This window comes from Ascaphus truei, chromosome 12 (genome assembly GCF_040206685.1).
Source record: "Ascaphus truei isolate aAscTru1 chromosome 12, aAscTru1.hap1, whole genome shotgun sequence".
In the NCBI taxonomy this organism is placed as follows: Eukaryota; Metazoa; Chordata; class Amphibia; order Anura; family Ascaphidae; genus Ascaphus; species Ascaphus truei.
Window position 1 is genome coordinate 49,347,344 of NC_134494.1, and position 25,631 is coordinate 49,372,974.

At 39.6% G+C, this 25,631-nt stretch overlaps 1 protein-coding gene across 4 annotated transcripts in view; it reads right to left on the bottom strand.

Moving 5' to 3' along the window:
* Window positions 1-856: 856 nt before the first annotated feature.
* The window catches only part of NAP1L4 (nucleosome assembly protein 1 like 4), a 31,032-nt gene continuing 6,257 nt past the window's right edge, over window positions 857-25,631 (bottom strand). The window contains exons 1-16 of one of the 4 annotated variants that reach the window (XR_012787625.1): window positions 25,331-25,391; window positions 23,708-23,775; window positions 22,401-22,500; window positions 21,373-21,514; window positions 18,289-18,375; window positions 17,154-17,279; window positions 16,573-16,644; window positions 13,478-13,617; window positions 12,618-12,763; window positions 11,658-11,680; window positions 10,497-10,616; window positions 9,339-9,368; window positions 9,124-9,183; window positions 8,409-8,492; window positions 5,791-5,832; window positions 857-1,677 (exon numbers count right to left, since the gene is read on the bottom strand). Coding sequence is in view for 2 of the 4 variants with exons in the window: in XM_075567656.1 (XP_075423771.1) it covers window positions 1,639-1,677; window positions 9,124-9,183; window positions 9,339-9,368; window positions 10,497-10,616; window positions 11,658-11,680; window positions 12,618-12,763; window positions 13,478-13,617; window positions 16,573-16,644; window positions 17,154-17,279; window positions 18,289-18,375; window positions 21,373-21,514; window positions 22,401-22,500; window positions 23,708-23,747 (1,125 nt within the window). In the remaining 2 variants the exon portion in view is untranslated. Of the gene's footprint in view, window positions 1,678-5,790; window positions 5,833-8,408; window positions 8,493-9,123; window positions 9,184-9,338; window positions 9,369-10,496; window positions 10,617-11,657; window positions 11,681-12,617; window positions 12,764-13,477; window positions 13,618-16,572; window positions 16,645-17,153; window positions 17,280-18,288; window positions 18,376-21,372; window positions 21,515-22,400; window positions 22,501-23,707; window positions 23,776-25,330; window positions 25,392-25,631 lie in introns of those variants that run through there. The other 3 variants (XR_012787624.1, XM_075567657.1, XM_075567656.1) reach the window with 3 other exon arrangements.

Genomic DNA, 25,631 nt, shown 5'->3' on the forward strand with positions numbered 1-25,631 from the left:
GGCAGGGTACCCTCCACAACTCATATCCATTCTCCGTTCACGTGAGCCATGCTAAACGCTGATTGAAGCCACTTGGCCCCAGCTGTTTGATGAATATTCTACTTTAATTTTCTTAATCTTTAACCTTTTATCATCAGGAGACATCCTTACATGTCCTTTCTTGGCTGTTGGCTGAGGTATTGTGCACGGTTCCACAACAAGTGTTATGAAATCACATGGTATAGAAAGCGATTCCTTGCTTTACCAAATGCTTCCCGCTCAAATTAATTATACTATACACCTCATATCGACCTTGACCCCTTCCTCCCCCTCCTTGGGGTGCATTTACGGAAACAATGTCCCTGATGGAAGCCGTGTCACTTCTAATTCAAATCAAATCAGCTTTATTGGCACGACTATTTAAGTTTCCCCTAGTGATGGAAATACTTGCATGACGTGTCAGTATATTTAGTTGGGTTTTATTTTTTGCGTTGGTCATTTCAAGGCATTACTATGTACAGGTGTGACAGCAACGAGTGAGACAGCACTGACTGTCAGTCCCATGTCCTTGCTCTCTTCCACCTGGAACTAAGGAGAAAAGTGATGTCAAAAGTTAGTTAGTAATGTGAATGTACAATACACCCAAGGCTTATCTTGGAAAGCAGAATATACAGCATTCATGCAGATTTAAATTCTTAAACAAAATATTGCTGATCAGATTACAGAGATCTAGGGAAATAGTTAATCGTCATAAAAAGTAATTGAAACAATAGGTGCGCTACAGTGTGTAAATGTCCAAGTCCAGACCACAATGAGCTTGCAAGTTGAGATGAGATGAGGGGGAGGAGAGGGGAAAGAAAAAAAAGAATACAAATAGTGATGTCATCATTTTGCTTTTATTAATATCCTGACCTAGTCAATGTAAAACAAATGTTAACGTCCAACACAAATAACCTTACTTATAAACATTGATGCACCAATAGGAGCTTGCAATAAAGACTAGCTTCTAAACAGGTGTTTGATCAGGATATATTGTAAAAGTAAGCGCTATTTCTATTAGCGTGCACAAGGACACACTTCCATTTCTTACACAGTTCATTCCTGAATTAAGTAACAGTGACCCAAAAATATATGTATGTTTTATGTTAGGTTTTAACTTATTTTATTGCATCATTTAAATACACTGTACATTTTTTTTTTTTTTTTTTTAAATAAGTAGAAGTTCTATATACTTAAATGCTTAAACTTGTACAAATGTTAAATTCAGGCAGGCATACATACTTTTAAGTAGAGATTTTCCTTTTGGTTAGTTATTGAAGAATGGGGCGTCTTCCACCCAACTCAAAGAAAAAAAATAAAGATGGAGGGGAAAAAAAAAAGTGTAGGCTTGGACTGTGCTTACATTTTAACTTCAATTGCCCCCAAAATCCCTAAATTTACCACAGTAGAAATTAGGCTAAAATAGGAAAGAGGAAAAAAAAAAAAAAAGTGGAAATCATGCATTAAAAAACAAAATAGAAAAAGTAAGTCATTGTAAGCTTTTAATGGTCGACTTAAAAATATGCTGCAGCATGGTAGTATCCTGAATATCTGGAAAGGTATTGTAATATTTTTTTTCTTCTCAAGGTGTTTAAACAGCTCTGAAGGGGCCTTTCTCAATCACTGTTGTTTGCATTCAGCAGGCTGGACAGACTCTTTCTGTATGAAATAAAAACAAGAAGTAGTAAATACATCAATTAGAATCAAGTTATTAAATCATCACGTCTTGTACTTTTACATGCTTTGTTGGGGCAAATTATAAACAAAAATACTGGAGGAATATAAAATTACTATAAACAATCATACACAGTGACACACACAGTGTCAAACAGACCTATCCCCCTGCCCCCATAAAAATGGCAATGTAGTTTTGCAATATTTTGCCCCAGTTAAGTTCCCGGTAACCCTTGTGTAATATTTGGCTCTAGCTGCCATCATTGACCAATAAGAAGCCACAACCGATGACACGACAGTTTCCTATTGACCAGCGAGACCTGGGAGGCCTGAAGGGTCAAGCTCGGTCATTATCTCTGGAATTGGGGGGTTCCCAGAGCTGAAAAAAGGTTTGTTCTCCTTAGCGGACCCCCATTAGCAAACATGTTCCAAAGGAAAAAAATAAAATTACTACATAAAGGCTGCCATTTATCCATGTGAGCGATATTCTCATCCAACGTCATTGGACCTTACTGTTCAACATACTCATTAAAGCCCATTATTAGATACAATCCATTGGACTTTGTTCAAGCAATCACGCTTTTTAAAATTCCAATAGCAATTCTCATTGTCCCAATTCCAGTCTTCACTGCCAGAGAAGCTAGCAACGCATTTGAGTTATTGGCCCTTCTGGCAGTAAAGGGGTTAAGTTATATTAAGAACCCAGAACGTCATGACTGCAAAATAACACACAGTTAAATATAAGGACTGACAAGCGCCTGATTAAAAATTAGACTGAAAATCTTTGAGCTCGTTTCCTTAACACCCAACAAGATTTCACTGTAAAGACAAACATGTAAATTACCTCCCTTTAAATTTGTTATACCAACATGACCCGCTTACTAAATAAAGCCACTGTGACTTGTAAGTGCAGATATGTCTGCATGTGCTGTGCTTGCTACGCAGAACTGAGAAGCGCAAGAGTTTGAGACAGACATCTGCTGCACAACAATGGATCAAACACCCACAAGTTAATTGTCCAGGTATGAGACAAATGCTGTCATAGTGAATTATGTCTGTTTGAGCAAACAATGATAATTTAGCTGCATTATCTGTTATAGAAATCTGCATGCGCATTTTTTGGGGTAAATATTAATACAATTGACAGAGTTTGAGATCAAATAATGTAAGCAATATAGGTTGCAAAAAGAAATGGAACCCGCTCAACCTAAATTGACCGAAGGTCAAAAAACAGATTGGTGCATAAGGGTAAGTAAATGGGGGGGGGAGATGAAGAAACACCAGGTGGAGCAAAGGCCCAGCCACCCGGATAAGTCCCTTTATGCTGCACGCAATATCTGTGGAGGGAGAGTGCCCTGTACAATTAGAGATATGCAGTCAGACAATAATCTGGTCCTAAATGTAGTGAAGAAAGGATCATTTAAAACCAAACGTATTAAGTATATATTAAAATAAATTGGAACCAGATTGACACACGCAAATAGATACAATAGACAATTGTTCATTGTTAATTTGAATAAGTCCAAAAAAAAAAAAAAAAAAAAAGTGTATTTGGCAACATTAGTAGCAGCTGTACAATATACCCAAATGCAGGGTCTGGAGATCACATCTCGTGAAACAACAACTACAATAATGTGGGGGGAAGGGAGTGGTTGGGGTGGGGGAAAAAAAAAAAAAAGGGAGGAGGATAACAACAATGTGACGACAAAAGGAGGGAAAAAAATAAAATATATATATTTTTTTTTTAAAACAGGAAAATACATATTATAGACGTACAAAATGTAGGGTGAAAAAAGTAGGGGGGCAACGAACGTTTTGGGGCCTCTGACGCCCCTTCAAGCCCGTTCCCACAGAAATGTTCTGTGGTATTTCCCTAATTAACACCTCTCCAACACCAAAATCTCTAGATAAACAGATACTGAGCACATGATTTACTAGATGTATAAACCTAGTCTAAATAACATCAAGGTAATCTAACCTGTATAGAGCAGATAATCACAAAATATGATCAAGGGAATAAGTAATATAGATAAATCCTATAACTTGTATAATGAGTATATTCAGATAATCACAAAATGTGATTGGTACAAAGTAAGTGCTATAAATGCCTACAAATAATAAGTTGTGCTATATTCATCAAGTGAAAATGTATCTCTAATGATGATAGCCAAGTGAAGTGGTCAGCACAACCGGCAAAGTGTCCTGTAGAAGCACAGGTAAGTGGGTGCAGACAAAACAACCTGATGACAATGCTTCTAATAACATCACATACAGTGCAACAACGAACCATGTGAATAAAATCAATTATGATTGTCATAAATTATCCTTTCTTCACTACATATAGGACCAGATTGTCTGACTGCATATCTCTAATTGGACAGGGCACTCTCCCTCCACAGATATTGAGTGCAGCATAAAGGGACTTATCCGGGGGGTATTGCCTTTGCTCCACCCGGTGTTTCTTCTTGTTAAGCATTATAGGTTCACTGTAGGTTTTGAAACCTTTATATCTGTCCATATGGTTCAGGCTATCTGAAGAAGCTTGCCAGTTCTTGAAACTAAAGTCCAAGTACCATCTTTGAGGAATCTTCATATTGTTCTATTGAAAGATATCGCAACATATACAACTGTAGGACCAGTAGGGGTATTAGAAATAGGAGATGACTGAATTAATTAATGCACTCTTGTCCTCTTACTTGGAAACAACGTCATTGAAATAAATCTGTGCCTGGAAATTAATCAGTGAGAAGAGAGATTACTCAGCCCACTAGTGTTCAATGCAGCTCAAAGCTTTAATATACAAACCATATACCAACAGTATATTACAGAGTTATGCTCCGACTCGCATAACACTTTGCTGCAAAGAACAGGATCTACTATGGTTGCTTCCCCTCATACATACAGAGGTAAAAGAAAGTGTTCACAGTGCAGTGTAGGACCTGCATTCATTTTGGTTTTACCTTGACGTTTGGTATGCAGGCTTATGACGCTTTGGCCAAAGGGTTTAACTAAATAACCAAGTAAATATTATTACTATTGAAGTATTTAAACTTTATACTTATTACTTTTATGTTTTGTCAATTGGATGTAGCATTGGGCACCCCTGTCTTGTTGTATACATTTGCCACGCTCAGCAGCACTATTTTTGACAAATATATATTCATGATGTGGTGGGTGTAGGAGTTTGAGCTAGCTGGGAATGTGTGTTTACATATACATACATACATACATACATACATACTTTTTTGGTGGATCTGGACCAGAGTACACTACTTGCACATCATATTTTATGTATTTATAAACAAATAGTATTTCACGCCAACATTGCACAGGATGTGTCATTATTGCAGTTAAAAAAATAAAATTAAAAACACACACCCTGTGCAAGGTTAGAGCACAGAGCAAACACATGAATAGCATTCCTATATTACATGTAATATTAGTGTAGAATAGAACCTGACTGCAGGGGGGCTTGAGTGTACAAGACAAGTTGTTAAAGAACACACAAAGAAATTATGCGGGCTTAGCTTAGAGGCAGGAATAGTGTGCGTTACATATAACAAAAGCAGTGCTCGATGCAGTATATACGTACAGAGGCTTAGAAGCAAGCGTGATATCTACACAGAAAACAAGTTATGACATTGAGAAAGGAGATGTGCACAGACTGATTGGTGGATACAGCATATAATTTGGGGGAATATAAAAGTGCTGTATTGTGACTTGAGGTACCACTTAAGCATTAGACAGGTCTGGGCTGTAGAACTAGGACAAAAAAGTTTTGCCATCACAAATGTACTTGGTACATTTCCCCAAAGTCACTTCACACCGCAACTATACTTGACAAAAATAGGAACATGCAACTATCAGTGAAGAGTTGAACAGAAACATTGTGGTGAAAATTAAGACTTCTGGCATCTAAAGAAAAATACGTAACCTGTAAAGAATAAAAGTTTGGTCTCGTTTATAACCTTAACTGTTTTCTCCCCCCCCCCTTTTTTTTTTTGTAACTGAAGCGCTTAGAGTCCCATTGGGAGAAAAATCGCTATATAAACTTATTCTTAAAATCTGCATAAGGATATGAACGGAATTCCACCTTACCTAGAATTGTATGAATGATAAACACAAGAAAAAAATTTACACCTAAACAGAAAAAAAAAAAATGGGAAAAGATCAATAAGATTGAATATGAAGTGACAAAACCTGCGATGATTAAAAACAAATGATTTTGGTACACACAACTTTTTACACGTTTAAAATAAACATTCTGCAGTAAAATGGCAGTCTGAATGCCAAAAGGGATTTACTGCCATCCATCAAATCCCATTGGTGCCAAAACAAGGGAATAGGCAGATTTTAAGAAATGTAACTTTGTATGTAATCTGTTCTTTTCACATTTTTATTTCTGGGGTTGTCTCCTGTGGCAAGATGTGATTAATAGGGGTACCAATACATTTGTGTCCGACTGATATTTGAAAAGTTGTTGCAACAGCATAGGTAGTGCTGCTATTACTGCACGAATAGCAACAGTACACTTTAAACAAACTTGGAGATTAATCCTTAAGGGTACTTGGGTGCCCTTTATGGATTACAAATTCAAGTGGTCCATGGACCCCCTACTGGTTCGCACTTGATGCTTTATCTTACGTCCCCAACCGCTTTGCGGATCAAGCAGTTCATGCCATTTTCTACACCAAAATGTACTTAAGATAATGAACATTCAGGACGCAAATGCTGAAAAGGTTTGTACAATTTTAACAGTTACAATTATGGATAGATAATTAACTCAGGAATATGGAAATCTTGCTACCTACACTTAAAAAATAAAAATAAACCCCACAATATAAATTTCCGGCTAGACTATTTGTAATTTTTTTTCCGCTGCAGCTCTTTGGAAGACAAGAAGCAGTGTTGTGTGTTAATCAGAACACGGAGTAATTTGTAATAACAGAAGCCCTATTTAACAATGCGTTGTCACTAGCTGCTAGTTGAAGACAGGTGAGCAGTTTGGACCCGACACAGAAAAATAACTTGACTGTTTTGACAGTTCTATTAAATTGCCATGTTCCCCACCAGTCAGTTGGGACTAATACCAAAACCCACACAAGGGAGCACCATATTGTTTCAAAATCGGAGCCACACATAGGCTGGGACTCATCACGTCATGTGGGATTTCACCTAGATCTGGCAGTAATAGCCATTTAAGTCAATGCCAGGTCAGGGTGCTATTCCCCACATTGCAGCTTGATTAATCTTAATGTTAGTGTCTACAAGATTACAACGGCATGTGTGTGTGTAATAAAGCTTACAGAAATGTAAAACATGCAACTAATACAAATAGACTTGAATGATAAAGTTACCCTAAATAGAGAAGGGCAAATGGATGAGAGAAAAAAAAAAAAAAAAAAAATTAGTTTGCACAGCAACACAAGGGAAATTGGTGATTGAGGTGAGGAGGCTTCCTGCTGATAAATTTCATAAGCAGAGCAGTCAATCACCTCCCTGATTGCCCAAGCCAGCAGTGAGCAGCAGTTCTGCTTCACAAGAGGTTCTGCAGACACAGTTTTTGTGCACAGGCCCCGCTGCTGACTAGACAAAAAACAAAAGAACAAGGCGCACAACGCACATAGTGTATTAAAGTATAAAATGTGACTTTATGGTTAAAAAATAAATAGTTCTGCGTACATCAAGTAGGGAATAAACAAGCAGTTGGTATATAGGTTTACCACACCAGGAGATAACGCTGTGCGACACCCTCAGATGGATCTCAGCATTCACTGGGTCAGCAGACGTCTCATCAGTCTCTTCCAGCGTCCTCTGTTGGGGGATGGTAGGTGGATGAGTCCCTTGTAGAGAGAGCCCCACAGCATACAGCTCACAGGTAAGTAAAGACGCCGTAGGATTCAGCATCCATGGAACACTGCAGCATTTGCCGCCACTCCTCGTTGGGCGCTCGGCGATGACGTCACTGGTCGCACCTCCGCTTCCGCAATGCTTCTCATGGAACGCACAGCGTGCGTGTCAATCCAAAGTTGTAAGGCAGCGGGGAGAGATAATTCGCCAGGCGAATAAACAGTGTCCAAACAATGTCCAGAATCACAAAGGATGGGGGGAGAAGAGCATAGACACCTCTTATCCAACGCGTTTCGTAACACTGGGTTACTTCTTCAGGGAATTAAATGCGACCAGTGACGTCATCGCCGAGCGCCCAACGAGGAGTGGCGGCAAATGCTGCAGTGTTCCATGGATGCTGAATCCTACGGCGTCTTTACTTACCTGTGAGCTGTATGCTGTGGGGCTCTCTCTACAAGGGACTCATCCACCTACCATCCCCCAACAGAGGACGCTGGAAGAGACTGATGAGACGTCTGCTGACCCAGTGAATGCTGAGATCCATCTGAGGGTGTCGCACAGCGTTATCTCCTGGTGTGGTAAACCTATATACCAACTGCTTGTTTATTCCCTACTTGATGTACGCAGAACTATTTATTTTTTAACCATAAAGTCACATTTTATACTTTAATACACTATGTGCGTTGTGCGCCTTGTTCTTTTGTTTTTTGTCTAGTGTCTGGGGTGTCGAGCCACCCCCAAGAAAGGCTGCAGACCCACGATTAGTGCAAGACCCACATCTAAGGTCCACAATATTGTTTGTTTAAACACGGTGCACTGTTCACTTGATATTTGTTGTTCACTAGTTATTAGCTGCGCACTATCACCTTTTTTTCCCCCGCTGCTGACTAGTTGCCTCTTCAGATTAAATTAGAAGTTAGGGCTTGCCGGGTCAGAGTGTTTACCTTTGCCTGCAGAGAAAGCTCATCAACCTGCGGGCAAATCATGCAACTAAAACCCCAATTTAAAATGAAAATTAGAAAAGGTTAAGAATGTGCAGGCTTTTATGCATGATACAAGTAACAAAGGGTTAATTGGTGACATGCTGGGTTTTTGTGAATGTGGGTGTGCATTGACTGCTTTTTGCCATTAGATGATTTTCTGTAATGGGATTGTTTTAGGAATCCCATTACACAACCAGCAAGCAGGAGTGCAACTATTTTACCTCCTGTGATAGTGTCTCATGTATTGTAATATTTCACGCCATTTTCCCCCCTCACACCTTTTATGTAGATAGAAAAGGAAGTGAATATGTAGATAGATGTTTGCGGGTCAAACACTTTTACTGCGAGATAAACAGATCAGTGATTCTAGGTCAGTGTGCAGTACAAGAAAAGAAAAATAATGAAAGAGGTTTATTTCTCAAAGAATACAACCAAGACTCGAGCAAATCTTACCAAAAAATATTTCACATTTAAGGCATAGGCAGACAAAGGTTTAACTGCATATGCTCTGGAGTCATGTTATTGTGTGTGTTTATATACAATATAATCATTAAAAGACACAAGTAATGTAAATATGGAAGAGTTTTAACAAGCTTACTTTGGGATTACTCTGATAATCATCATCGTCCTCCTCTCCCTCCTCTTCACCTTCCATTTCCTGGATTGTAAGAAACCGGCAAAGTTAAAATCTGATCCCAACAAATGACATAGTTAAGAGTATGCACCAAAGATAAAAATTACCCGGCCCTTTCCCATCAATCTAATTACCATTGCAGAAAACTGGGGAAAAAACCACTAGACCACTTTGCTTACCTCTTCCTCTCCTTCCTCTCCTTCTTCAAACTAGAAAAAAAAAAAAAAAGAGAATGTTTTTAATGCTATTAAAAAAGTGTCAAAACAAGTGAAATCTGCTTTTTTTAAACTTAAATTAGTTTTCTAGTATTAGATCCCTTAAAAAAAAAACAATTTAAAAAATGAACCTCTATGCCATGTCTAATGAGTTAATATACCGAACAGTAGAGTCTTAGTAATATAAGGATACATTGTAGCTGCAAAGTTACACTGACGTAAGGATTGATTGAAACTGAAAGGAGGACATTATGCTAGGCACACAATCAGGATTTTTACAGAGTACCAAACAATTGCCAGTTTAGGTAGAATGTAGAATTATATAAGATCACATGAGAAAAAAGGGGGAATGTAGTATTGCTGCTTTAAAATATTACATGTAACATTTAGGTTTACTTCGAAAAGAAAGATGGTGCTGAAAGCGCTACTGCTCAGTGAACAAAATATAATGTGACGTATATTGATAAATTAAATAAAAAATACAAGGAACCTCATACATATAAGGCTAGGCCGTCTGATATCAAACCTGACCAAACAAGGTCAGAAAAAAAACGTACAAATAACCAATACGAACCGGCGCCTTAGAATTGGTCCATAAAGAATGACCAAAAATATCTTCAAGGTGTTGCAGTAAACTTTGATTTGCACCTCTGGGCCAACTTGTTGGATCCACGAAGATACGTCCCGTGATATGTGGGATTTAGACACAGAAGAAAATGTTCTTTTTAAATCCCACATATCACGGGACGCATCTTCGTGGATCCAACAAGTTGGCCCAGAGGTGCAAATCAAAGTTTACTGCAACACCTTGAAGATATTTTTGGTCATTCTTTATGGACCAATTCTAAGGCGCCGGTTCGTATTTGTTATTTAGGTTTACTTCGCCTTTCCCCACTATAAAACTTGTCTCTAATATAGATCTATCACACTTACACTATTCATTCTTACATGGGTTGCAAGTCTGAACTCTTACTGTCTGTTCAACTGATTCCAATACAATAGTGTTGCACACTGTGTACTAAAATCTGAACAAATACATTTGTAATAAATTATGGCAAATTAATCAATACATCAATGTTGCTCATAAACGTGCAATATATAGATTTTTTCGTATATACATACACTATCTTCATCCTCAATAGCTTCCCCAGTAAAATAAAGGACTGCTCGTGGGACTATTCTTTCCCGGAAAAAGTGTCCAAGTTCAAAATCAGCAGCTAGACAATTCTCCGTATCTTCATCCTGAGGGGTGATCAGTGAAATGTTATAAATGCGTATGTATGCGGGACAAAGATTATACACGGCTTGGATATTAATGGGCAGTTCATGCAATGACATGGATTAATTCTGTGGTTTGTTTCAACGTGAACTTGTGTTACCATAAACAAGCGATTAAGCAGAATTATATCCCTGTGTCTGTTTTCAAATTACTTCTTGGTAACCAGTTTGTTGTTGGGATACATATGATTTTGAAACATTTGTCAGTCAGCAATCTTTTGTAACCAAGATTTTCTTTGGCGATGCCCTGCAGAGCAATGCTATGTTAGCCCCCCTGACAGTGAAGAGGTTAATGCAACAGATCGACAGAATATAAACATTCGATTCGTCAGAATGCATGCACTCAATTTAGCTCAAGTAGTGACTAGGAGATAAGACTACTCCTGTGCTATAACACACTATACTGAAGAAGTTGAAGTTTCATTGCAATATACATAAGATGCCTTGATTAACACACGTAGAAATTGCACCAGGGTGAGCGCCAAGACTTACCTCAAGGAAACATACTCCGTTTGGTTTGAGGATTAAATCACTCCTTAAGCCTTATACTAGTGTATAGTGTATATAACCCCTATTTAGGCAGATATTGGATAGGAAGAGTCCTCTATACATTTACAGGAATAGATAGATATAGAGATAGATAGATATAGAGAGATAGATACACACACAGGAGTTTACTGTACTTCAATAAGAAGTTAACATTGCAATTTTATAATTTCCGTATGTATTGATTGAGTTTTTACACTTTGGTTGTAGAATCATTAGGACATCACACTTCTGGTTTGTTGTGCACGGTTATAGGGATTTCTGTGTGGGCCGTGTCTTCTTGATACGATTCAATTCTTTTTTATAAGGTTACTAGTCTGGCAACATTACTAGCCCTTTGAGGAGTTGAAAGATGTATTGAACAGTGGGGAGAGGGACACTTAAAAATGAGTTTAATACATTTTGGTACAATCTCACAGCTCTATTACACACCATACATGTCACAAATAATTCACTCACCAACTCCTCTCCATCTCCGGACACTAAAGAAAATGACAAAAAAAATAAGAAGGGGGGGAAGCAAAGATTAAATGTATTTAATAAATGCAACCGTATCAGAAGAGCTTATTCTAAACAATTTCATTTCAGAACATTTTAACAAAAAAAATACCATGCACAAGAATTTCGATACGTTCTGCAGTCACAAACAGTATGCAGGGCCTGGTTAAGATAGGCATGACTGCAAAACTAAGGCCGGTCCTATAGTGTGTGCGCGGTAGTTTTAGTTGGCTGAGGTTGGTGAGTCATTACTATAATGGTGCCGCGTGCGCACGTCTGGGAGCGGGGAACCGGACGACAGGGGAGAAGATGAGAAAAATAAAGAATTTGCGCTGCTACGAGTGTGTGTAACACAGAAGAGAGATTTAAGACTCGAGGCGTCATTTGCAAACTATTTCATGTCTCACTACAAAATTAGCGAATAACTTCTGACAATACCAAAACAAAATAAGTCTTCTAGATTGGAAAATCAAAACCATCATTGGTTTCAGAATTTACAATTCAAGCACTGAAACACTGCCACGCAAGCACTGAAACACTGCCACGCAAGCACTGAAACACTGCCACGCAAGCACTGAAACACTGCCACGCAAGCACTGAAACACTGCCACGCAAGCACTGAAACACTGCCACGCAAGCACTGAAACACTGCCACGCAAGCACTGAAACACTGCCACGCAAGCACTGAAACACTGCCACACAAGCACTGAAACACTGCCACACAAGCACTGAAACACTGCCACACAAGCACTGAAACACTGCCACACAAGCACTGAAACACTGCCACACAAGCACTGAAACACTGCCACACAAGCACTGAAACACTGCCACACAAGCAGAAAAGCAAACTTATGAAAGGTAAAAGGCAAATACATTTATTGAAACAGTGGGATAAACTGGTGTGTGGTGCATTTCCTTTACCTTTAATAGGGCTGAAGAAGTTAAAGAAGGACTCATTGGGCACTTGTTTAGTTATAGTCCGAACTGTGCCGCGTCCCTTGTGCTTTTGTTTCTTCTTTATTGTTTTAACAGTAACATTTTTTCCCTTTTTCCAGTCGATAATGCATCTGCGTTGAGACGAAAGAAATGGTTAGGTATAAAAATAAAATAAAGTTGAAAGCTCAGGTAATTCTGCAGTGTGTTTTGGCATTCCCTGGGGTACGAGTTACACGATTAACAGACACACGTTAGTGTAACAATCATTAGTCTCAGTGTAAACGTCACTGCTAATTGACTGTACAAGTTTGTGGTACAGTACATTAGTAAATGCCCACCAACCCGCTAACTCAAGGGGGCGTGAGCTTACAGAAGCCCCCGCTCTTCCCCAAAGCATTTAAATTAGATGCTTGGGGACCGCACGAGGCCTCTGTAAATTCCCTTACCTTGTCTCAGAAGGCTTCCGGCAAAGCCTCGCCATGGCAACGTGGCGTCACAACGCAGTGGGGTAATTTTGTGCCGGGGACAAGGAAAGGGGGGTGGGGGGGGGAGGGGAGGGGGAGGAAGGATGAGCACGCAGGGGTGCACCCCTGCTCTAACTTATCAAAAACGTATCTACATCTTGTTCTCACAGAAACTCATTTATACTACTTGATCAAGCAGGAAAAATTTATGCTTTAAACCAACTCTTCAATATTGCACTTTGATAGCATTCAATCATATGAGCAATCACTGCATTTACTCAGGAAAAAAAAACTAAGTCAGAACCATTTACAGTATGTATATTTGTCCCCAACCAATCAAAAAAAGCATTATTCATAGTTAAGAGCATGCAATTTCCTTACCCCTCACAATCAACAATTTCAGGGCCTTCAAATGAAAAGGGATCTGTAGAGTCTGGCTCTGACTTCATCTTGTAGGTTTTTGTCAGAACAGAGTTAGTAAAGTAGTCATTAGACTCAAAGTAGAACTCTAATGTGAAAGACTGCAAAAAAATAATTGTATATAAGTAAGATAACCAAGCAAGGTCTGTAGGTACAGTTAGTATTTCAGAATACAAGCCTAATCGAATAAAATGGCCTCAGTGATGGCTCACATAATTGATCCGAAATGATCACGTGCCCCGTAGGCCTGGGACCCGCTGCGCCCGGCGGCCACACGAGCGTTCCCCACCAGCAGGGGAATCCTCCCGAGCCGGTTCCCAATCCCCCCTCACGGCAAAGCTCACTACACGCTGTGACGCGTCAGCCGCTAGGGGATTCAAGAGAATTGTAATCCCAAGCGTCGACGTGTCACGTGGTGTGGCTGTGAGCCAATGAGATGGGGAGGCTTCGGGGAGCAGGGAGGAGAGTGTGGGGGGAAAGCAGCGTGAGTGCCTGTCTGTGTGTGTGTATGTGTGCCTGCCTTTGTGTGTGTGTGCATGAGTGCCTGTCTGTGTGTGCCTGAGTGTTTGCCTAAGTGTATGCCTGTGTGTCAGCGTGTGAGTAGGGCAGCCCGCAGCAGCTCCCTCCTGCAGCCTGGGAGGCCCGAACCCGTGGGGGTGGGGGGGTAGTGGGTCCCTCCGCTTAAACCACGCCCCTCCCTCCCACTCCAGCTCTCCCTCCCTACAGACCGCATATCGCGGTCTGTGTCTGTCAGCGCCCCGCCTGTCTGCAGTGCGGGCGCGCTGACTGAGGGAGCGGGGCCTTAGCCTAAGGCTTTGTCCCCGCTGGCGCTGAGCGCACTCATGCTTGGAGAGCTATCCAAGCATGAGCGCCCGGGTCTCCTTAATTTTCGCAAGCGCTCGCGGGGGGCGCGGAGTGGGGGCGCGGACGGGACACTGCAGGGGAAGCTGAGCACGCTAGAAAGTTTACAAAAAAATTGTTTACTTAAGCGCCGAGAGCCGTTGAGTGTGTGTGCCCACGCATACGCGCGCATTGCGTGAGCGGGGACTTGCAAATATATATGCAAGTCACCTCGCCAAGCGCCGCCCGCTCAGCGCTAGCGGGGACGCAGCTTTACACATAGCAAAAAAATGAAAGTGGTATGAAAATTCAAAAGGGTGCCAACACGATGACATGTCAACCTGTTCATAACTCAAAAGAAACCATTAAGTATACTTAAGGGCCACAAATATTTCAACTGGTGAGCTTACACACTGTTAGCTTTTGCACATTAAAGACCCAATTCATGCCACTATTCTGAATATTTAAAACACTTAACCAACTGGTGAATTGCAAAGACAGAAATTCAGTTTACCAGGGTAATGAATATACCTGTGATAAGTTTAAATAGCATACATACAGAAAATGAAGAATGATCTCAAGTGTTAGTGAACAGAGGTATTGCTTAGTAACATTTTATTAAAAACGTATTTAAATTTACACAAAGGGGATAACAGACTGCATTTAGAACAATGGTTATACTTTTGGTTCCTTAGTGACTCACACAGGATAGTCATAATGAAGTCTAAAGAAAGCTTGTTTCTGCTAATGGGTTGTCACTATAATTATTCTTTTGCTGCTAAGTAGGACACCAATACTCAGCAATTTGGCATATGACAGCACGCCGATTTCGTCAAGTGAACACACGCCCCCCCTCCAACATTAGACAAAGCTTTGAGGGGCTGAAGGTGCATGCCAAAATCAGACTGCATCTTCATTCTCATAGAATGGGTTAAAAAATAAAAATAAAACACAAAGCATGTACTGCCTTCAGTTTTACAATGTCTTTTCCACGCTTTAGCGTACATAAAATGTTTTCTGCATAGGATTATGGGGCGGAGTTTAAGGGGGGTGGGGGAGACTTCAAAGTTAACACACAAGGACATACAGAAGAATAAAATCAACTATCTTGAGAAAAGCACCAATATAGAATATATTTTGCTTGCATGGACTGCATCGAAATGCCACCTGACTATGCTTCTGCCCCTTGGAGTCAAGTGCTTTGGCCTAAAGGATTAGCTGATGTAGCAGACAAAAGGGCCAATTGGGCTTGTATAACTGTATTCAGGGTAACATTGGTGATCGCACAGGGACAAGGACGAAGCCACAACACTAAGGCCAAGTCCATAGTGACGGAAACACTACGACAACAATGCATTTGTGCAGTGTGCGCACATGCGCTACAGGGAGACCGGCGCTTTGCGCTACAAACATGTTTGTATTTACCGCGCGACGGGTCACGTGAGCGGTTTGTCCAATGAGGGTTAACCAGATCTGTGACGTCCACGCCCCCGACGCGTCTCCCTGTCGGACAGGAAATATCTCCTGCTGCAGGCGAGCGTGCGCCGTGCCGAGGAGCGCGGAAGCTAGCGCTTTCCACTGTTGCTGAGGCCTAACGTGCGAAACATTGGGCATTCAACCAGAGAGGGTGTTCCTCAAACTACTAATCTTCCTAGCTCTGCTGTATGAGATCAATTAAATTAGCAGGGGGAGGAAAGGGATACTGTACATAAGTGCTCTTTAAAACAAGAGAAACAAATTAAAACTTTATTTTCATGCAGACCTAAAAAATTAATAAATAAAAAAAATTAAGTCAATATCCCTCCAGTGTTTATTGCATTGGGATTTAATACCCTTTGTAGATGCACTGAAACTGGTCTGATTGGTCTATGTTTACCATCCAACTATAATAGATAGCTGTAAAACTCTGAACATGTACTTCGTCCCACCCAAGACCGCATACTGGGGATGGAAATCTGTTTCCTCACGTCATCCTTCCATAGAAGCAGACATTGAGGGACTTCAGACACTCAATTGAAGTTGACATTCTTTACTTTTTTTTTAATTTTTCACCACTTATGACATCTATAGTTCATTCAATTTTGTTACAGGTTATAGTCACTGCAATCCGTTAACCATGTTGATGTATAATCAGCTGTAACATATTGCAGAAAAGTATAACTGTACATTCCAAAAGGTACAAGGCAACAAAGTTGAGCAGATAACAGAAAACTCACCATTGGCAGGCCAGGGTCAGAGAATTTTACTTTTACATCCTGCAAGTGCTTTAGAATTGGTTCATCATATTCCTTCAAGGGAAGTGGGGGGAAAAAATTAAGGCATTTATGTAGGGAAGCACCAGATTGTTACAATATTACACTTACAGATTACACCTACTAACCCAAAAACAAAAATCTGATATTTATATTCGTAATGTATATATTTTCACAAACTCGCTGTCGGATTAAAAACAAATACGGACTGCAGGAAGAGGTACTGTGCATAGTTTATGGGGTAATGTGCCGGTAAACATAAGACAGGTATTCTATGCCAACGTACCAGAAACAGGTTTACTGTACATGGCGATACATAGGCTTTTAGGAAAACATGCCTATTTTGCCCTTTCCTGTGCCAGAGATAGCGGTGCCAGATTAGGCAATGCTTTAAATATTTATTTAATACTGATCATTTCATCCTGCAGAAGCATCTTTAACTAGGAACATACAAAAGAATTGTATAATCCGTGACATTGCGCTGCGCATCTACTTAAACTCATCCAAAAACGTGCACCCAGATTTCCCTCGTCAAAGAACTTTACCTGTAAAGATACATTGATCATATCTACGTTTCTAAAGATGGTAAGCCAAAAGTCTGGAATGCCCTTGGAGTTATCTTCCTCCACCGCTTCTTTTTTGGCTGCGGTTACTTTGTTTTTCCCATCTCCCTACATAAAAATAAATATCAAATAGTGAGGGTTTAGTGAACTCACAATTTACAAAGTAAATATGTAAATGACCAAGATGCAAGAAAAAATGAAAGCAGTCTTTTTTTTTTTTTTTAAATAAATTTACTTACACCATATTAGAAAACGGTAGCAAAATGATTTGTAAACAACCAGTGATCCCAAAGTCCCTCCAGACCCCTCCATTATGTATGCATGCGCATCATACAGGCGGATATATGCCACATTACCGTGCATTATTCAGAATTATGAGACAAGAAAGAAATGGATAGTGTGCACTGTTCTATTTTAAGAAAACAGGGAAGAGTGATAAGGTACAAACTCACAAAGTGTGGTGCTTCTTAAAAACAGCAATACCACATACCCTCTTTTCTTATTTGTATATGTAATGCATGTGGCAATATATCAATCTACAGTCTTACCTAAGCTGGCACAAGTTTGGTGCTCCTCTAAAAAAAAATTCCTGATTATTAGTCACACAATGGCTGCTTCAGTCAATATAACTCCGCAGCTACAATGTATCTTTATATTACCAAGTTAACATGACAAACCTGATATATTTATAAAAAAAAAAAACTCATTACATTAAGAGTTGAATAATGAAAATTTAAAATTGCAGTAGGTATCTAATACTACAGAACTGATTAATAATTTGTTTTTATTATTAACACCCAATATTTCACATGTTTTGCTGCTTTAAAGCCCAACTCATATTGTAATCACATAGAACAGAAGTAAGCATATCATTTAGTAGTTCTATTCAGTAAATTCCTACGTTATAAACAAAAATATGGAATATAGTGTGTGCCCAATGTAATTCTAATCCAAGATCTACTTGTTGATGTGGGGGGGTTAAATCACACGCGATTCTGGACCGATTTGATGCAGTGTATCATTTGTCAGTCAGTCCTTTACAATAAAATAACCAAATGACAACAGCAGCAAAAAGGAGACTTCGCAAGGATATAAATACACAGCCCATTCTACTTACTGATAGTTTGTCCTCATCCTCAGCATCACTGTGCCATTCCGATTCTGCATTTGTTGGTTCTACTTCACCACTGACAATTACGTGTCTCTGGAATAGAACAGACAATGTTGATATTGTTAGTCTTTTAAATTAAAAAAAAAAAAAAAAAAAAAAAGCATTGTTTTTTTAAGACATTAACAAAAACAATATCCCAGCAAGCTCAGAACCCCAAAACCCACATCACATATATATGTATGCATGTCAAAAGGAGCGCTACTGAGCGTGGCCAAATGTATACAACAGAAGACAGAAAAGCCCAACGTTACATCTAATGTGACAAAAAACATAGTAAATATTATATAGTTAAATACTTAAATAATATGCTCATGAGCAATGGTCATATAGTAAAACCCTTTGGCCAAAGCATTAAGCCTGCAAGCCATGTCAATGCATAACCAAATTTGCAGGTCCTAACACTGAACTGTGAAATGTCTTTTACCTCGGTTGGAGGGAGAATGACCGCAGTATTGAAGCATTTAACTATTTATTATGCATGTTGTCAGATTGGATGTAGCATTGGGCTCTTCTGTCTTTTTTAGAAAGAATAAATATACAGTACATTGAAATATTAAGCATGGTACACAGTTGTGTGAAAAAGAAAGTACACACTTTGAATTCTATGGTTTTACATATCAGGACATAACGATCATCTGTTCCTTAGCAGGTCTGAAAATTAGGTAAATACAACCTCAGATGAACAACAACATCACATATTATACTGTCATGATTTATTTAACAAAAATAAAGCCAAAATGGAGAAGCCATGTGTGAAAAACTAAAGTATACCTTATGATTCAATAGCTTGCAGAACCACCTTTAGCAGCAATAACTTGAAGTAATAGTTTTCTGTAGGACTATCAGCCTCTCACATCGTTGGAGGAATTTTGGCCCACTCTTCTTTACAACGTTGCTTCAGTTCATGAGGTTTGTGGGCATTTGTTTATGCACAGCTCTCTTAAGGTCAAGCCACAGCATTTCAATAAGGTTGAGGTCTGGACTTTGACTGGGCCATTGCAACACCTTGATTCTTTCTTTTTCAGCCATTCTGTTGTAGATTTGCTGGTGTGCTTGGGATCATTGTCCTGTTGCATTATCCAATTTCGGCCAAGCTTTAGCTGTCGGACAGATGGCCTCACATTTGAAAAACAAGCCCAAATCATCACCCCTCCACCACCATGCTTGACAGTTGGTATAAGGTGTTTGTGCTGATATGCTGTGTTTGGTTTTTGCCAAACATGGCGCTGTGCATTATGGTCAAACATCTCCACTGTGGTCTCGTCTGTCCAAAGGACATTGTTGAAGAAGTCTTGTGGTTTGTTCAGATGCAACTTTGCAAACTTAAGCCATGCTGTCATGTTCTTTTTAGAGAGAAGAGGCTTTCTCCTGGCAACCTTTCCATACAAACCATGCTTGTTCAGTCTTTTTCTAAGTGTACTGTCATGAACTTTAACATTTAACATGCTAACTGAGGCCTGTAGAGTGAGATGTAACTCTTGGGTTTTTTGCAATTTCTCTGAGCATTGCACGGTCTGACCTTGGGGTGAATTTGCTGGGTCGTCCACGCCTGAGAAGATTGGCAACTGTCTTGAATGTTTTCCACTTTTGAATAATCTTTCGCACTGTAGAACGATGGACTTTAAATTGTTTGGAAATGGCCTTATAACCCTTCCCAGATTGATGGGCAGCAACATTTGCTTCTCCAAGATCATTGCTGATGTCTTTCCTCCTTGGCATTGTGTTAACACACCTGAATGCTCCAGACCAGCAAACTGCCAAAACGTCTGCTTTTATAGAGGTGGTCACACTTGCTGCTGATCAATTAATCAGGGGCATTTGATTAGCAGCACCTGTCTGCTACTTAGCATCTTAATTCCTATGGAAGCAGTAAGGGTGTACTTAGTTTTTCACACATAGCTTCTCAGTTTTGGCTTTATTTTTGTTAAATAAATCATGACTGTAATATGGCATGTGGTGTTGTTCATCTGAGGTTGTATTTACCTAATTTTTAGACTTGCTAAGGAAAAGATGTTTGTTATGTTCCGATATGTAAAACCATAGAATTCAAAGAGGGTGTACTTTCTTTTTCACACAACTGTATGTCAACTAGCAAAGAGCAAAGTCTGACAAATATTCTAATTTACTTTTCTAAACACGGTTATTATAATTAGGTACACAGTGCTGTACGTTAAAAAAAAACATCTGGAGTGATTCCCTCTTGGATGATGCTTGAACATACTGCATTCATATCTTGTATTTATATTTTATTTGCTATTTATATAGCAAGCACTTCATGAGTTAGGTGACCACATAGGGGGAAGGGGCCGGGAATTTTTACAGCACATTTCTAGTCCATTGGTCTCCATAGCAGCTTGCGAAAGGTAGAGGGGGAATGGAAAATTACACATTTACAGCTGAGGTACAGGGAGATAAAATAATGCACCCAAAGCCCCATACTTAGATTGTAAGCTCTCCAGGGCAGGGACACCTTTTCCCAAGGTTAGCTTATGTCTGAAGCACTTTTTCCTATTAGGTCATGTGATTTACTGCTGTAAAGTGCCAAGTACATGGATGGCACTATATAAACATATAAAGCCGAAAATAACCTTATCCAGTATTATACATCTTCTCCCATCTCAATGACGTTTAATAAAAGGACATTTAACCCAGAGACAACGTGGAACTGTTATGGACAGTTTACATACACAAGTGGCATAGGAGACTACACTCCATTGGCTGAGACAAAAAGCTTGGGCTTCCATCTATACATATAGAACACTTGAGTTTGAGAGAAGCCCATGTTATCTGGAAGGGGGAAGAAAAAAAAAAAAGAAAAAAAAAATCGCCCAAAGATATGATCCAATCAGCATATTTTTTTTTTTTAAATCGCTACAGCCCTTACATAATGCACATCTGATATGTAATGTTTCCTCTTGCGTAAATAATTGTGTACTTTATACCATATCGCCTTTTGATTTCTTGTGCTGGTAGTCCGTTAAAAACATACAAGCTAAAATAAATATTCACTGCCCAAACCATTTTTCGTACCTTGTCAAAGAGGGGCTGATATAGAGCTGCATATTTTCTCTCCAGTTCATGAACTTCTTCATAGAATTTAGCTTCTATATGAGCACACTTTTCTTGGAGCTGTTTCAGTGCATTAATTCTTCGTCTCACTGCTTTGGGTAAACTACAAACAAAATGTATATTTAAAAAAACAAATTATTTAAACTCATTGTCCTATTGCAAAACAAAAGGAGCATTTTGAAGACACATTATTTAGCCACAGGTTAAAGAAACGATTGATGGCTTGTGGATGTATGTTCATAGGATAGAAAGCAGAATATCCATCAATATAAAAATGGCCGATTTAGATTATGTCATAATATGACCATAGATACTCTACATAAATACTCAATCTTCTTGACTTCGGTCATTTGTATTCAAGTAACAGACAGTTGTAATTTGCTACAAAAAAAAAAATATATATATATATATTTCAATGATTTGGGTGGTTGAAATAGCAGCAACTGAGCAGGCAGACTGCCAGACCGGGAGCTGCACAAGAAGTGCAAGTTTAACGTAACCCACTACTTGTCATGTGTGGGACACTTTCCTATATGTCTCCCTGAATACAAGCAGGTTTCATTTAAGCAGTGAATTAATTATGATATTGTCTTCACCATCATAAAGGCATTACAAATGTGGACACAAGTTTGATCATTATGGCCTTCTAAAATAACCATTCATAATTAAAGAACAATAGATATTACACTCCCATCCTACATAATTTCATGTAAATAATGAATTCTTTAAAAAAAAAAATGCAATTTCCCCCTGCTCCAACAATTGTCTTGAACAGGTCAACAGTTTATACAATTCAGCAGAGATAGATACTGTACACACATACATATATACACACACACATACACAACATGTTGTTACAATGACAACTATAACTAGACAATGGAAAATATATTTTATTTGTCATGTATCTAAATGACAAACTTGACTGGGGAAAAAAAATTGAAACTTTTCTTACCAAGAACGGTTAATGAAAAGGAGTAGAGGCTTACGTTTCAATGTAACTGGATGGACTCAGGGACACATTTTCAAGTCTTTCTTGAAGTGCAGCTAGAACTCGAGGATTCTGCATAATTTGATCTGCAAGCTTCTCTATTTTAACAAAAAACATACCAAGTTATTATTAAAAGGTAATGCCGGTAGCTGACATTTTCAATGTTAAGTTTCTATTTTTTTGCTTATTGACATAATTGGTTGTGAAGAGTTTGAATGAAGCATTCAAAATTAAAGCATTTGGATGTATATATGCCAACAGTTCATGAGCATGAACTTCTTACCTATTTCCTATGTAATCGGAAAGTTTAGGTTGTATAATTTGTCCAAAAAATGAAGGCAGGATTTGGGGGGGGGGGGGAATATAATAAAACATCTGCCACCCATAGCAAATCTCAAAAAGGTAGGTCCTACACTACAATGTTTACCCTTTGGCTGTCAGAGGGGATTAACCCCTTAAACACCAGAGGTCGCACCAGAGTGCCACAGCCCCTACAGCAAACGGCAATACTCCATGTCAACCCAGAAACATTCATCCTATTCCATTTCCCCACAGTACATATGGTGTATGGAGCGCAGGACGCGATAATCCCTGGAAAATGAGCACTAAAGGCATAATGTAGCCACTAGGTCATGGGGACCCTGAAGTGCCACACCACGACAAAGTAGCTACATCTTGGGGCATCCAAGGTGGGAGATTCAGTAAGCACCAATGCAGGGTTACCCACCCCCCAGGGTTACCTGCTATTCATTTAAATGGCAGGTAATACGAGACACTGCATCAGTTCCAAATGAGTCTTGGCCTAAGACTGCGTCCATGGTCAAACAGACCATGTGGAGGCGGGCGCACGCTGACCGATCAAACTGCCCAAGGCAGTGATCGCTTCCATGCGGCGTGCGGGCGCGCATTGCGCAAGAAATCAATTCAAACTGATTTCTTGGCACGACAGGCCGGTCACGTGAGCGGTTCACCCAATGAGGACGAACCAGCTCTATGACGTCACTGGCATGCCCCTAAACACGCCCACGGACGGCGCGCGTACCATGGCCGGGGAAAGCACCTGCTTTCCCTCAGCCTCAGAGTCAAACTTCTGGAACAGTGCTTACCCGCAGGAAATCTAACAGCCAAGGCACCTAAATGGGAAGTAAAGAGCTTACGGCTTAGCAAATACTGCCTCAAACCTTTAGTATACATCCTGAACTAAATGCTCTTGGCTTTTTCCGACTTACTGAGCTGTAAATGTGTGACAGTTCTCTGTGCTTTGTGAATGGCACAGCATTTTCTGCTTGTAGACAGACTCCTTACCTGGCTTATCTTTTTCACTTGCATTGCTCTTTCCTTCCATGTGGTCTCCAACAAAATGGTCAGCTTTGCTTCAAAGGAAAATATTGAAAAATTACCTTTTTGTCTTACACTAGAAAGCATATACCTTACCTGGATTTAATGTAAAGGGTGTACAAAGATGTATTGGTAATGTATTCGCAGTCCAGGGGGGCATAAAGGGAAACAAGACAAAACACAACAATCTAAGTGCAGACAATTAAATAAAGTAAATAAACTCTGTAGAATTCTTGGCTCCTATGTGCAGCCTACTCACAGGATTTTAGTGAAAAACGGGCAACAAGAGACAGCTTGGATAGCAGGGAAAACTTCAGGCTTTGGAGTGATGTTATTCTCCAATCGCAGCGAGATGAGGATGAATGTAAAAAAGAAATATATCTGAAAGTGACACGACGCCCCAGAGTCACCGGGAAGCAGAGAGCTGACCGCAGAGGCGTCCTACCATCTGATCGATCGCTGAACGGAGGCGGGGGTTGAGCCAGGCACAAATCGACTCTCCTATATCACTTTTGCTGATTCATGCGTATTTTAACGTTTTTATTGTAAGTGTGCATTTTTGGTATCATTATAAAATTACGTTTTACTATTGGTCTGCACTATGGATATATTTCTTTTTTACATACATCCTCATCTCGCTGCGATTGGAGAATAACATCACTCCAAAGCCTGAAGTTTTTCCTGCTATCCAAGCTGTCTCTTGTTGCCCTTTTTTCACTAAAATCCTGTGAGTAGGCTGCACATAGGAGCCAAGAATTCTACAGAGTTTATTTACTTTATTTAATTGTCTGCACTTAAATTGTTGTGTTTTGTCTTGTTTCCCTTTATGCCCCCCCTGGACTGCGCATACATTTCCACGATTTGGGGACCAGAGAAAACAGGCCCTACCAGATGGGTCTGAGCAGGGGGTTATAATTCATATATATTTTTTCACGTATTTGCACCATTATTATTCACTGTTCACTATTGAGTTATTCATTTATTATCACTTTATTTTAAGTGGTCACTAATAGTGTTAGCGCTTGTTCTTTCACTGTCACATATCAAAGATGTAGTGGTGACATGCCATAAATGAACATGTACAGGCATACCCCGCATTAACGTACGCAATAGGACCGGAGCATGTATGTAAAGTGAAAATGTACTTAAAGTGAAGCACAATGTTTTTTCCACTTATCGATGCATGTACTGTACTGCAATCGTCCTATATGTGCATAACTGATGTAAATAACACATTTGTAAGAGGCTCTATAGTGTCACCACTTGCGCACAGCTTCGGTACAGGTAGGGAGCCGGTATTGCTGTTCAGTTCGTGCTGATAGGCGCATGCGCCATCTGCCTTTTGCTATTAGGCGATATGTCCTTACTCGCGAGTGTACTTAAAGTGAGTGTCCCTTAAACCGGGGTATGCCTGTATTCTGTCACTCTGAAAAAAGACATCACAAAATGTATGTTAAAATTACCCATAGGCTATTGGCAGTACTTTACTGAGAAAATATTGAGCACTCAAAGGCTTACTCACAACTGTGGTAGCTGTTACATGCAGCAATTCTATTAAATGTGAAGGTGTTTACAGACCCATTCACCTACCAGTGTAGACTGAAAACAGAAGCACAGGAGGTATACTAGCTCAGCTAGAAGTTATTCAATATTATAGCCTAAAAAGAAAGTGCATCATGAATCCCGATTTCTGATTGATTGAAAGATTGGGCATTACCCAAAATGTTATAAGTCAATAGCACTGTATTTAAAGATCAGCGCAGTAAAAATAAATAACCTGCCGCATAAAACAAAAACTATTATAAAGAGGATATAGATAGATAGATACTGAAAAATTTTTTGTGTGGGTTTGTGCGGTTGCTGATTGGTTGGCGGTGCCATGTCACAAACA